General features: G+C 38.7%; 1 protein-coding gene across 4 annotated transcripts; it reads right to left on the reverse strand.

The window, feature by feature from the left end:
• Positions 1 to 48: 48 nt before the first annotated feature.
• On the reverse strand, positions 49 to 9782 carry LOC113195249 (uncharacterized). Of its 4 annotated transcripts, none has more exons than XR_013342597.1 (6): positions 9568 to 9782; positions 9019 to 9077; positions 4606 to 4732; positions 4263 to 4355; positions 793 to 3673; positions 49 to 158 (listed from the first exon to the last, which is right to left on the reverse strand). XR_013342597.1 is itself a non-coding variant. In XM_077794037.1 (6 exons), the coding sequence occupies exons 4-6, from the start codon at positions 4637 to 4639 to the stop codon at positions 1968 to 1970; spliced, it is 1833 nt and encodes a 610-aa protein (XP_077650163.1). In that variant the 5' UTR covers positions 4640 to 4732; positions 6750 to 6822; positions 9019 to 9077; positions 9568 to 9782; the 3' UTR covers positions 504 to 1967. The 4 variants fall into 4 exon arrangements, 3 of the variants coding, with proteins under 3 accessions (XP_077650163.1, XP_077650162.1, XP_077650164.1); XM_077794037.1 differs by lacking the exon at positions 49 to 158 and adding an exon at positions 6750 to 6822 and having other exon boundaries at positions 504 to 3673; XM_077794036.1 differs by lacking the exon at positions 49 to 158 and having other exon boundaries at positions 504 to 3673.
• Between the last annotated feature and the right edge of the window lie 4968 nt (positions 9783 to 14750).

Below are 14750 nucleotides of genomic sequence, written 5' to 3' on the forward strand. Positions count from 1 at the left end.
ACTGTAATCAAGAGACACCAGATGACTTGGGGTAGGAGAAAGGACAGTGTAGTGATTAAGAGCATAGGTGCTCCTTGAATCAAATACCATCTCTACCACTTACTGGATGTATTGCCTTAAACGAGGCACTTAATTTCTCTGTGCCTCAGTCTTCTGATCTGGAAAATGAGAATAATGGTATTAGTGACCCTATGAGGTTATTGGGAGGATTAAGTGAATTAACATATGTAAAGCATATAAAGTGCTTGGTGCAAAAGACAGTTATAGGGGCTGTGGTTGTGGCTCAGCAGTAGAGAGCTCGCCTAGCACCTGCGAGGCCCTAGGTTCAATCCTCAGCACCACATAAAAAATAAATAAATAAAGGCATCGTGTCCAACTACAACTAAAAAAATAAATAAATATTTTAAAAAGACAATTACAGGTATAGAGATAGAGCCAGGATGGAAGTATATGAAAGTTGGCTTCCCCGAAGAAGTATCAGTCTCAGTTGAGGTCACTACAGAATCTTTATTTTCGACAGATACAGTCTCATCAGGGGAGAATGGGATTAAACTCAGTTTACACAGGAAGCTCAGTGGGAACTGGGAGTTTAAAATATTCACATTCTCCCACATGTCATCATTCTAATTCTCAGCCCCCCATCATCTCTTTCAAAATCAAAACCTAAATTGCAAATGACACACTGGGAATTTAAGAAGGAATTCAATGAGTGCACAGGTAATAATTTCTTTTTACACAATGCCCAGGGTTCAGTCTGTGTCTTCAGCAGAGCATTTAGGAATTTGAACTTACCATTCTTTTCTTTTCATTGGCCAGCCCCACTGGAAGCAGCCACTCCCACGAAGAAGCAGTTAATCATGTCCTTTGTATTCTTTGGTTGAGGGTGGATTCTCAACTACTCAAAGCCTTGATTTCAATATTCACTACATCCAGAGCAGATGATCATTGAAACAGCTAGTGGCCACTGCATGCCAAAGAAAACTCAAGCTCCCTTCCTTTAAAGGATTTCCCCTGTGCTCAGCCCCAAACAACATAGATAACCAAAGTTCACATTTCCCTGGGTGTCCATAAAAGGTGCTTTTACTCTGGGTACTGACTTCTGAATGTGATAGTTATTCATCAAAAGCAGCAGAAATAAACGCCGGTGAATTTGAGTCAAAAACGGATCTTCTAAAAACCTGTCGTGCAGCTTATAGTCTTTTGGGGAAGGCTATAGGATGAGTCTCAGAGAAGAGGAAGTTCCACACAGAGAAACATAGCCAAAAATCTTACCCAACAGGCTGTGGTGAAAATGCAAGCATTATCAACTGTTGCTACTTCTGGAAACTGGATTTGATGCTGTAGTGTTGTTTTCTTTACATTGTTCTGCTTAAATGTCCTTTCTAATATCTGAACATTTATAGTATATTCTTCATTGTTTTTCCTTTTGTGGTTATCTTTAATTATGTAATTTCATATCATTTGGTGAACTCTGTTTTTCTTGGAGATAACATTTATTACCCATGATGAAAGATGACAAAATGAGTGTTCTTAATAATAGCTTTTCTGAATTTTTTGTGAGAGTTGGATATTAAATTTGGAAACATGTTTCCCTTATTTCATTTCCAAGGGACTATGATTATTGAAATTAATTAAATTGGGCTTCCCTTGATATCTTTGCCCAGATTTATGGTGAGGTTTGGCTTCCTAATGACATCTCTCATAGATTCAAAACTTTAAAAGATTTTAATGTTGAACAACCTTTTTGGTGTAAAGTCATTCAATATACATCCATGATATAAGCATGAAAGGCCCAGTTTTTTGCTTCAGAACCTTGGCCCTTGCTATTTCTTCTGCCTGGAATGCTCTTCCCCCAGTATGGCTGGTGCTTTGTTTTCAGATCTAAGATCAAATGTCATGTCCTCAGAAAAGCCATCCCTGATCACCCTAAAGCAGGATTCCCCCACCTCACTTTTTCTTTGACTTTCCTACAAAGGATTTTCCATTTTCAGTTCTTTGGTCTCTTCTCTCTCAGAGTTCTCTAATTCTTGCTGATCTTTGACTTCTAGAAGGTTTCTCTCATATTCAGGACAGTCATAGGGCTTCTCTCCTATGTGAGTTCTCTGATGTACAGTGAGTTTAGACTTTTCTCTGAAGGCTCTATTACACTTATCACATTTATAGGGTTTCTCTCCTGTATGAGTTCGTTGATGTATAATGAGATATGATTTTTGGGAGAAAGCTTTCTCACATACATTACACTCGTAGGGTTTCTCCCCTGTGTGAACTCTCTGGTGAATAATGAGATATGATTTCTGGAAGAATGCTTTATCACATTCATTGCATTCATAGGATTTCTCAAATTTTTCTCCTGTATGAGCTCTCTGATGTAGCATAAGATATGACTTCCGGGAGAAGACTTTTCCACATACAGTACATCCATCAGTTTTTTCTCCTGTATGAATTCTCTGATGAGCACTGAGGCTCAGCTTAAGGGTGAATGCTCTTCCACAGTCTGAACACACATAAGGTTTCTCTCCTGTATGGATTCTTTGATGTCTACGCAGTGTTGATTTCTCTCTGAAAGATTTGCCACATTCATTACATTCAAAAGGTTTCTCACCTGTGTGTGTCCTCTGATGTACACTGAGGTGTGCCTTTTGATTGAAGGCTCTCCCACATTCTAAACATTCATAGGGTTTCTCTCCTGTGTGAGTTCTCTGATGTATGATGAGCTTTGTCTTCTCTCGGAAGGCTTTGCCACACTCATTGCATAAATACGGCTTCTCTCCTGTATGAGTTCTTTGATGTATATTCAGTGTTGATTTCTCTCTGAAGTATTTGCCACAATCACTGCATTCAAAAGGTTTCTCTCCTGTGTGTGTTCTCTGATGAACACTGAGGTGCGCCTTCTGGTTGAAGGTTTTCTCACATTCTGAACATTTATAGGGTTTCTCTCCTTTGTGAGTTCGTCGATGTATGATGAGCTTTGTCTTTTCTTGGAAAGCTTTGCCACACTCAGTGCATACATACGGTTTTTCACCTGTATGAGTTCTTTGATGTATATGCAGGGTTGATTCCTCTCTGAAGGATTTGCCACATTCATTACACTCAAAAAGTTTGTCTCCTGTGTGCATGGTCTGATGTATACTGAGGTGTGCAGTCTTGTTGAATACCTCTCTGCATTCTGTATATTCATAAGGTTTCTCTCCTATGTGAGTGATCTGATGAACAATAAGGAGTGAATTCGTGCTGAGGGGTATTCTACACTCAGGACATTCATAGGTTGGTTCTGCAACTTGAGTCAGATTATGCTGAACAAAGTTAAGACTATGACCTTTCTCATATGTATTATAGTCAAGGGGTATCATTCCATTAGTTTTTTCATGCCTGCCATGAATTAATAATTTCCCACATCGATTACATTCGTAACATTTCTGAGCTGTCAAGCTCAGACTATTAGGACTGAGTAAGCCAAAATTATCTTTAAAACTTTTCCCATATGAGTCAGTTATATAGGGTGTGTGTCCTGAAGAAACTACCCATGTGCTCTGAGGAAGTGGGTTTACAAAGCCATCAAATTCATGAGCTCTTTCCTTAGACACATTTTTCTCATCAATGGATATAGCTTGCCTCAGGTGTCTGTTTTGGTTTTCCTGGTGGTTCTCCAGCTGGTCTTCAGCTTGCTGATCTTCTAGAAAGAATAATAAACCATACTCTGTGAATACACCTTTGAAAGATGCAGGCCTCTGATGGGGTTGAATTTTAATTTCTTTTAAGTCTGGATACCAGTCAGAAAGAAATTCCAAGTATATGTCTGTGCTACACTCAGAGCTCAAGGAGTAAAAAAAAAAAAAAAAAGAAAGAAAAACAAGTTGATCCAATAGACATTGAGACAGAAGTAACAATAAGTGACAAGATTGTTTAAGAAAATAGCTTAAAACTGGGAAGAGAATGTAAAAATAGGCTAGGGAGTCATGAATAGGAAAATGGATATTGGAAGGTAGCAGATCCAGGATTTGGGGGAAAAAAGACTCTAATTGCAAAGGGCTTTTCAGAAAGGCTAAAAACAATTGAGGTTATTGAGAGAAGCAGAAGGACAAAGCTAGAGTATAATCCAGCTCCTTGCCATCTTATTCCAAGATTATTTTGAGACAATATCTCACAAGACTAATAATATGGAATAAGCAACAATAGTGTGTATTCTTTAGGAAGATATTTCAGAGCATTCAAAAGTGGTCAGCATTCAGAGATCCTAAAGAGTATCATCTCCCACTTCTTACCTGTACAACTTGAACTTGGGATTTCTCTCTTTATGATCTCAAGAACTCCATTCTCCAAAGAGGCAATCACATCTGGTTTGGTAATAGGATACCCTGTAATGGGAAATGATACAAGATTTGGGAGCCTCTGTGTGGCTTTCAGGGCTTCAAAAAATTAGGAAGGTACATTTTAATGAGGGTAAATTTCACATGGGAGATGAAAATACAAACGCCTTGATCAGTTTAAAGGGAATAAGAACCTTTAACCCCTACCACTTGAGTTCAAAGAATTGAAGTACTTCATTCAGAGATGGAAAGTTATTCTGCTAGGGACACTGTGATTACTAAGGGAAGCCATCCTCACCCAGAGAAACAAGATGGCTATAATTCTCTAGCATCACATCTCTGTATAGGGTCCTCTGAGTAGGGTCCAGTCGATTCCATTCTTCCTGGGTGAAGTCCACAGCCACATCCTCGAATGACACTGATCCCTGTAATTGCATACTTTTGTTCAATCAGTTTGATAAAAATTAAAGTGATGGTACTTTCCCAAAATATCAGTAAATCTATTTTTAATATTTTTTAATTGACACATATTAATTATACATATTTATGGGGTACAGTATGATATATCAATATATGTATACAATACGTACTGATCAGACAAGGGTGATTGGAGTGATGGTTTTTTAAGGTAAGGGGAATATTCTTCAGAGACAAGCTACTGTTTAAAATTGAATCATTTCAAAAAAGACTTCTTGGGGGCTGACCATGTAGGTCAGTGGTAAAACATTTGCCTAGTATCTGAAAAGACCTGAATTCAATCCCTAGCACTGCCAAAAAAAAAATCTTATACAAGATATCTGCAATACCTAAGGACTTTTATACTATATGAACTATAAACAACTCCTATTAATCAATAAGACAACAGAAAAACTAGAGAAAAAAATTTTGAATAGATACTTCACAAAAGAGGCTCTCCCAATGGTCAAAACACAAATGAAAAGGTGGTCAATATCATTAGTCATCAGAGAAATGCAAACTTAAACCACAAGGAGATACAAATGTATACAAACAGAATGGATAAAGTAAAGACCAACAACCCAAATGGTGGCAGGGATGTAGAGCAACTGAAATTCTCATACATTGTTGGTGGGAGTAAAGTGGTATAGCCACTTTGGAAAACAACTTGATAGAATATAGTAAAGCTACTAATTAGAACAAATAAAAAAGTTTAAAAAAGAAGAAAAAGATGTAGTAAAGCTAAAAATAACCCTAGCCTAGGACCTAGCAACCCGACTCTCAAATATATATATCCAGTGGAAATGCACATATGTTCACCAAGACATGTATAAAAATATTCATACAAGTATTATTTGTAAGTATCTAAAATATTATTTATAGAATCCAAAATGGTCATATCCATTAGCAGTAGAATAGATGAACAATTGTGATCTATTTATACAATGGAATAGTATACAGTAACAGAAAGAGAACACACTACTGATAAAATAACAAGGGTTAATCTTAAAAATATTATAATGGGATTGGGGTATACCTCAGTGTCAGAAACACTTGCCTAGCATGTGTAAGGCCCTAGGTTTGATCCTTTGAACTACAAAAACAAAACAATAAATTTTAAAAAATTACAATGAGTGAAAGAAGCTGGGCCCAAAAGAGTAATAATGTATGATTCCATTTATATAACATCCAAGAACAGGTCAAAATAATCTAGAGTGACACAAATCAGCAAGTGATTACCAGTAAGTCAAGAGACCATGATTGGAAGTAGAATGGAGGCTAATGGGAGGCCTGTCATTCCTTCCTTTTTGTTACAGGTACTGGTTCCACAGGGGTTTTCAATATGCAGACTTTTTTTAAAAAAAAAACTGTATGATATATATCTCCTCTAAATATTGTGTTTTAATAAATCTACCACCAAAGATTTTTTCTGGGTCATATTTCCATAAAATGTTTTAAAAATAGTAAGACAGGGCCAGGGATATGTAGCTCTGTGATAGAGGTTTTGCCTAGCATGCATGAGACCCTGGGTTTGATCCCCAGCACTGTAAAAAATAAAAATAAAAAATATAAGACAAAGGTGCTAAGGTTGTAGCTCAGTGGTAGAGTGCATGCCTAGCACGTTTGAAGTACTGGGTTTGATCCTCAGCACCACATAAAAATAAATTAAAATAAAGGTATAATTTTTTTAAAAAAATGTAACACAAAGATTCAAAAACTTCAAAGGAAAAAGAGCAGTGTATATAAAGGAACAATTCACATAAGAAATGTAAAAAAGAGAAAAAATTATGAAAATATGCTCAAAAACATTGATAATTAAATAAACATAAATGAAAAAATACTTTCAACTGTCAAATGGCAAGGCTTAAAATTATGACAAGAGAATTCAAAAGGGTATTTTCATTCATTGTTAGTAGAGGTATCAACTTGTACTAACATTTCAAAAGGCAACTTGGCAATGTCTATGCAAGTTCAAAACGTGCCCACCTTTTGAACCAGACATTCTAGAAATGGTCATCACTGAATACAAAGATAGATGACAAGAGAGATCACTGCCACACTGAAACAGAAATTACACAGAAGTCCTTCAATATGGAGCTGATTAATAAATCATGGTACATGCATTCAAGAGAAAAATGCAGCTGTTAAAAATATCTCTGTGACCTGGGGTGATAGCTCAGTGGTACAGCACTTGCCTAGCATGCACAAGGCCCTGGGTTCTATCCCCAGCACTGCAAAAAAACACAAAACAACAACACCAAAAACATCCTCTACCAACAAGGCACTATCCCAGCTGTAGCAGTAATCAGCTGTGCCAGTGATCAACTGTGCAATCCCATGCCACTTGTTTATCCACTCTGGTACTCAGTTCCCCATCTGTAGGATGTGAATAATAATGGTACCTACTTCATACAGTTATTGTGAATTAAAGATGGCCATGCATATAAAGTGCTTAGTACAGTATCATGCATAGTGTAAGCTCACTACAAATTGGCTCTTGTTTTAAGATATTTTAGAGATGAGATCCAAGTCTAAACACAAAATCCATTTATGTTTCATATAATACCCTATAATCATACCCTGGATGCAATTTTATGCAATAGTTTTACTGTGCCTGCATTTTGACTGTGACCCATCACACAAGATCAGGTGTGGAATTTTCCACTTGTGACATTATACCTCTAACACAAAAAGTTTCATATTTTAGAGCTTTGTGGATCTCAGATTTTCAGATTAGGGATGTTCAACTTGCATTATATCATTCTGTAAAGGGAAAGCAGAAAGTTGCAAAACAGTATTACCTAATGAGCAAATTGCAGCAAAAGAATATATGTGCCAGGTGCAGTGGCACAAGCCTATAATCTCAGCAACTCAGGAGACTAAGGCAGGAGGATTGAAAGTTTGAGGCCAACCTCAGCAATTTAATGAGACCCTGTCTCAAAATAAAAATTAAAAAGGGCTAGGGATGTAGTTCAGTGGTAAAGTGCCACTGGGTTCAATCCCCAGTACCAAAAATAAATAAATAAAAAGAAGACATACCTTAACTATATGTTTTAAATGTATGTAAATATAAAGAACAAGGACAAGGAAGAGAGGGGGGTATATAGGCACAAATTAATCAAATTCATCATAGAATTGTTATCTGAAATGAATGGTGATATGAGATCCTGAGATAGTTCCCCTTTTGGGATTGTACATTCCTCAAGAGTTTGAATTTTGGGTGCCATTCCTATCTCACTTCTGTAGGAAGAGGGGGAAAAAATGACAAAATTATTTCAGATTTTCAGACTTTTAAAGAAGGGCAGAAAGGAAAGAACTGAAAATGGTCAGGGACATTATGATTTCTGAGCCTAAAAAGGGAAAGGGCAAGGATTCTCAGGCTGTACTGAAATCACAGATGAGAGAAAATGTATTCAAAAAGAATTTGAAGGGCATGAGGTTTATTGATTGTTCTTAACCATCAAAGTTTTAATCCAGTGTTGATCCAGAACATAAGAGAGTTCATTGTGCAGAGATGGCTTTGGTTTCCTGAAAAATTGCATTCCTTACTTCTGTTCTGGCAGGACACATTTGGCTAACATGAGGATATATTCTAAGTCACAGCAGAGCAATCCCAACCCTGTATTTATCAAAAGATTGCTGATGGGGACTTGGATGATTGATCAGAGAACTATCTGATCAACATCAGGAAAACTTTACTTCTCAGGAAGTAGCTCACTTTCTCTGATGGGTGAGATAAATAAAGCAAGTGTGTTTACTTCCCTCTGTGTTGTGGCTTTTAGGAAGCTAGAAAGGTAACTGTAGCTTAACATAAATGTGTAGAATCCTAGGATCTATGCATACACATTTCAAACTTGCTTTGGACTTGCTCTACTTCTCTAACCCTAACTGTATATTTTTATACATATCCATTTTATGGTATAAATATTAATACAATAATTAACATCAAGCTCATATATAATGCATACTATGTATATACCAGGAATTGTTCTAAACACATGTTAATTCAATTGATCTTCACAACAACCATACAAGGTAAGTATTATTATTGTTATTGTTAGCATCATCATCACCCCCATTTTATATTTAGGAAAACTAAGGCACAGAGAGGTTAAATGGCTTGCCTAAGCTCATAAAGCTGTTAAGAGGAGTTTAATCTCAAAGTCTTTAGTCTTAACCACTGTACAATAGTGCTTCCTTGCTTTTAAGTATCCTAACAAGGGGAGGGGGAGGGGAGAAGCAAGTAAGAACTTACCCGGAACTTAGTCATGTCTGACTGTTGTGGAGAGAAGGCAAAGGCCTAAAAAGGCAGAGCTGTTGAGAGGGAGGAGAAGAAAAGAAAAGAGTTGCAGATGGCAAGGAACACCCAGATTGAAAGTTCACCAAATCACCAGATCAGAAATATACAAATGCCAGCTGGTAAAATGGCCACGAAATTGCTAAGAAAAAAAAAGGGAAAGGACATTTGTTTTCCCCAAGGATCCCCATCACTCAACAACACATCCCTATCATGGATCTCATAGGCCATCCAACATTCACTACCACAAATTCCCCATCGCTGACCCGAGACCCTCATTACACATTTCACAGTACCCCCTCCCCAACATTTACACTACAATTCTCATCACTCATTATACAGATCCCCTCATCTCATACCCCAAATACACCCATCATTCACCCCACAGTCCCTCCGTCACCGACTCCACAGACTCCATCACTCATTCCACAGACTCCCATCACTCCGTTTACAGCTCCCTCCCCAGACACTCATGTCTCATCTCAGAGCCCCTCCCCAAGTACTCACCGACTAAATCGCGGCTTTAGAGAGTCCACACTCGCTGGTGTCACTCCGCCTGCAGACTATCAGCCCTTTCACTTCCGCTCTGAGTGAACTCTGCCCTCCTTCATCCCCTGCTCTGATCTTAAAATTCGAATTCTTATTCTGGTAAAGTCCCCTTGATGTTTCTAAAATCAGTCATAACTTCCTCCGACAGCCACTTTTTAGTCCTTTACCCCGCCTTGGTTACTGTCAGTCACTATACTTGCTCATGCGCAGTAGCCTTTCCTGAAGCCATCAGCGCTAGTAGCCAAAATTATTTTGGTTACCACAATGATCATTATTTGGCTGGCAAAAAAAAATGGCCGCGCCAGTGAGCCGGTTTGCCAAGGGAGCAGACATCTTTACAACGTTTATCGTTCCGTACAGCGGGGAAAATGATCCTCTTAAAGTTTGGAAGAGATGGAATTTCGGGAGGAATATGGAAACCTGACGATAAGAGTGGGGCCCTTTGTGCAAAAGCAGGCTAATGATGAGTGAATCATATGCATGTTTTTTACAAATTTAGAGCTGAGAACCACAGCCCCCGCCGCTACTGCGCCTCCGCGGGGAGATACCACTGCTAAAAAGGAGTAGGGCCTGGAATAGTACAGTTCTCCCTGGGAAATATTGCCGGTCAGAAGAGAATCGAAGAAGAGAACAATACATTCCTCTACAGTGTGAAAATGCGGAGTAAGTGTGGAGGAGACTTCTAGAGGAAGTAACGCTAGGGGAATAGGTACTGTTGGGCTAGCTATGAAGAAGACACGAGTTGGTATAGTCCTCTGTGGAAGATACCAAAGTGCAAATGCGGGGAAGACCAGCGGTGGTACAATTCTGGTCCCAGAAAAAAAAAAAAAAAAAAGACTTTTGAAGAAAGTGACACCGATAAACACGGGTACAGGGAGAGATAGAGACAGAAGCGTAGGGAGAGATGAGACTGGGCAAGAAGGGATATTAGTCGGAGACTAGAGGAGAATTCACACAGCCCTGACAGTAACCCCGCCCTGCCCACATTCCTGGGAAGGCCGAGATGCCGAGGTCCCACTCCTATCAGGCTCTGATCAGAATCTCTTTGAGGTGTGGAGGAACGAACAGGAGACGGAAAGTGCTCAGGTTCTGGACTTCCAAACACCCTACGCCATGAGTCACACTCTATCACTTGATGATGTGAAAGACAAACTAAGGAGATGCTTCTTTTCAGGCTATTGCAATTGGGAAAACTTTCATTAATAAGAAACATCCCTAAGACAAGGAAGGGGACCAGGAGTTTATAGAGGCAATTCAACAAAGGAGTCATTCTTGAGTCATGAAAGAGTATGGACACAGGTCTTTTCTCAGAATGTGCAAAAACACTGGGAACTACATGGAATTCTGTCCTCTCCCAAAATTTTTATGTTGAAACTCTAAACCTAATGTAGTGGTATTTGGAGATGAGGCATTTAGGAAGTGATTAGGGTTACATGAGGTCATGAGGGTAAAACCCAGATCCCATAGAATCAGTGCCCTAATAAGAAAAGACACTCAAGTGCTTGTTCACTCTCCATGTGCACAAAAAAGAAGTCAGGTGAGTATAATGCTAGAAGGCAGTTGTCTGCAAGCCAGAAAGAGATCCTTCACAGAAATAAAAGCAGCAGATTTTTTTTAATATTTATTTTTCAGCGGACACAACATCTTTGTTTGTATGTGGTGCTGAGAATCAAACCCGGGCCACACGCATGCCAGGCGAGCGCGCTACCGCTTGAGCCACATCCCCAGCCCCAGCAGCAGGCATCTTGATCTTGGATTTCCCAGCCTCCAGAACTGTGAGGAATGAATTTCCTGATGTTTAAACCAACCAATCTAGTAGTTTGCTATGGCAGCCAGAGCTGACTAAGACAGGCACCTATGCAGGTAGCCTTTTGCAGAACCCAAGAGTGGGGTTGCCGGGTTCATTACCATTACTGGTTTCCAGGAACACAGGCTCACTCAGATATAAATAACACTGTCACTTCCATTTCAGCTTACTCTGCTCCTCATGACTCTCATTCCTTTCTACTCTACCAAACACTCAAATTAGTTCTCTTCCACTGAGCCCCATGTGTATCCCCATTTGATCACACTGTTATTACCTTTCATTGCCTCAGCTTCATGCTCACCATTCATACATACTCTACCCCATATAAAAACTTGGGGCAGGGGCTAAGGTAGAATTCCTTCCTGTCATGTGCAATGCCCTGGGTTTGATCCCCAGCACTTGGGGGGGGGGAGACTTTTCTTTTTTATTGTAGTAAAACACATGTAGTATGAAAGTTACTATTTTAACCATTTTAAAGTTACAATTCAGTGTCATCTACTACATTCACAATGTTGTGCAACTATTACCACTATGTAGTTCCAGACCATTTTCATCACCTTAAAAAGGAAACTACATAGCCATTAAGTAATCATTCCCCATTCCCTTCTGTTCTGAAGTGCTGGCCACCACTTAATATGCTGTCACTGTGGATTTGCCTATTGGGGATATTTCACATAAATAGAATCAAACACTGTGTGGCTTTGGGACTGGGGATGTAGTTCAATGGTAGTATGCTTTCCCAGTATTCACAAAGCCCTGTGTTCTATCCCCAATATCACCAAAAAAAAAAAAACCTGAAAAATATTATGTGACGTTTTATGTCTAGCTTCATTTACTTATTACATTGTTTTAATCCTTGTTGTGCTGCTATACCAGAATACCATAAACTGGATAATTTTTTTTATGAAGAGTGACACTCTTTTTTGATATATATATATATATATATATATATATATATATATATATATATAGAGAGAGAGAGAGAGAGAGAGAGAATTTTTAATATTCATTTTTTAGTTTTCAGTGGACACAACATCTTTATTTTATTTTTATGTGGTGCTGAGGATCAAACCCAGGCAAGCGCGCTACCGCTTGAGCCACATCCCCAACCCATGGATAATTTTTAAACAATAGAATTTTATTTGACTTACAGTTGTGGAGACTGGAAAACCCCAGAATCTTTCCAGGGCCTTCATGCTGCATTATAACATGGCAAGAAGACAAGCAAGCATGCTCAATTCAGACCTAGAGAAATTAGAAAAACGCATCCTTTTTGTAAAATCAGGAACTCATTCCCAAGAATAACCCATTTTCTCAATAATGGCACTAATCCATTGACATAGCCCTTCTGACCTAATCACCCATTAAAAGATCCACAAACACCACACCTCTCTATCTCTATCGATATCTCTATCTCTCTCCCCCAGTGCTAAGGATGGAACCCAAAGCCCTCAGCATGCCAGACAGGTGTTCCACCACTAACCTACACACCCAACTCCTGAAAGTCCCATCTCTTAATATGGTCATGATAGCAATTAAATTACAGAGAGCACAGTCAAACCACAGCAGTCTTCAAGGATCATTCATGTGGTAACATGTATTAATATTTCCTTCCTTTCATGACTGAATAAGACTCCATTATATGAATATACCACATTTGGCTTATGCATTCTTCAGTTACTAGATTAGATGTGGATTGTTTCTACCTTTTTTTTCTTTTTTTTTTTTTTTTTTTTTGGCACTCAGGGGCACTCAGCCACTGAGCCACATCCTTGGCCATACTTTGTATTTTATTTAGAGACAGGGTCTAACCAAGTGGCTTAGTGCCTTGCCATTGCTGAGGCTGACTTTGAACTTGCAATCCTCCTGCCTCAGCCTCCCGAGCCGTTGGGATTACAGGCATGTGCCACCGCACCAGGCTGTTTCTACCTTTTTGGTCCACTGTAAATAGTGCTGCTAATACTAAATTTTTTGTTTGAACCTTTGTTCTCAATTTTATTGGGTCTAAACCTAGGAGTGGAATTGCCAGCTCATATGGTATTTCTGTGTTTGACTTTTTGAGGAACCACCAAACTATTTTCTATGGGGACTGCACCATTCTACTTCCCCAGAGTAATGTGTGAGTGTTTCCACTGCTGCACATATTCAACATTTGTTATTTTCTGTTTGTTTTTATGGTGGCCATCAAGTAGGTATGAAGTGAGATCTCATTGTGTTTTTTGTTTTGGTTTTGGTACCAGGGATTGAAACCAGTGGAGTTTAACCACTGAACCACATCCCCATCCCTTTTATTTATTCATTCATTTATTTTGAGGCAGGGTCTTGCTAAGTTACTGAGGCTGATTTTGAACTTGCTATCTCCTGTCTCAGCCTCCCAAGCTGTTAGGATTACAGGTGTGTGCCACAGCACCCAACTCTCATTGTGATTTTGAATGCATTTCTCCGATGACTAATAACGTGAGACTCTCTTTTCATGCTTATTAGCATGTATCTATCTTCTTTGAAGAAATGTCTATTCAAGTCCTTTGCCCATTATTACGTGGGATTTTGTCTTTTTGTTGTTAGGTTGTAAGAGTTCTTTATATATTTTGGATACAAAACCCTTTTTAGATATGCAATTTCTAAACCTTAATCAGATTATGATTTCCCATTCTCCAGGTGGTCTTTTCATTCTCCTAATAATGTCTTTTAATGAACAAAAGTTTTCAGTTTTGATGAAGTCCAATTTTGATGAAGTGTAATCAGTTTTTTCTTTTGGTCTTTATGCTTTTGGCATCATATCTAAGATACCATTGCCAAATGAAGTCCTAACAGGGATTTCAGTTTGATATGGAAGATAGAAGGATGCATTAGTTAATACAGTAGTCCTGGGACCAGGATACAACAGCAGGTGCCAGAAGTAGAGATGATCCATACAGAATGACAGTGACTATACCTTCAATCCTTTATGCATAATTCCTAAGAAAAAGATAGAATGGATTCTGCCTTCATTTGTTATAAATGTCAGCCAAAAATAGCCTCCACTTGTTTACTTCTTCACTACAGGATAAGCCCCCTTAACTCAAAAGTGTAACACCAAATAAATTCTTATACATCCAATTATTTTATAAATAGCAAAGATAATCAGATTCATAGCCTTTTTAAGAATCTGCCTGATTTGCATACCCTATAAAACTTGAGCCTACATCTTTTTGTGGATAGATGAAGTCCTCCCCAAGCCACAAACTGCTACCTATGGAAGCTCTCTGATCCAGAAACTCCAAACTTTGCTGATAGTGACATCATCTAGACAAAAGAGCCTCCTCTCTGTTCCCCCTGCAGTTCCCTTGTGCTT

This window comes from Urocitellus parryii, chromosome X (genome assembly GCF_045843805.1).
Source record: "Urocitellus parryii isolate mUroPar1 chromosome X, mUroPar1.hap1, whole genome shotgun sequence".
NCBI classification, from domain to species: domain Eukaryota; kingdom Metazoa; phylum Chordata; class Mammalia; order Rodentia; family Sciuridae; genus Urocitellus; species Urocitellus parryii.

Coding starts and splice junctions, on each gene's coding strand:
- LOC113195249 (XM_077794036.1), bottom strand. Junction 4,356..4,605: donor TAGCCATCTTGTTTCTCTGG/GTGAGGATGGCT, acceptor TTCCCATTACAG/GGTATCCTATTACCAAACCA. Junction 3,674..4,262: donor CCCAAGTTCAAGTTGTACAG/GTAAGAAGTGGG, acceptor TATTCTTTCTAG/AAGATCAGCAAGCTGAAGAC.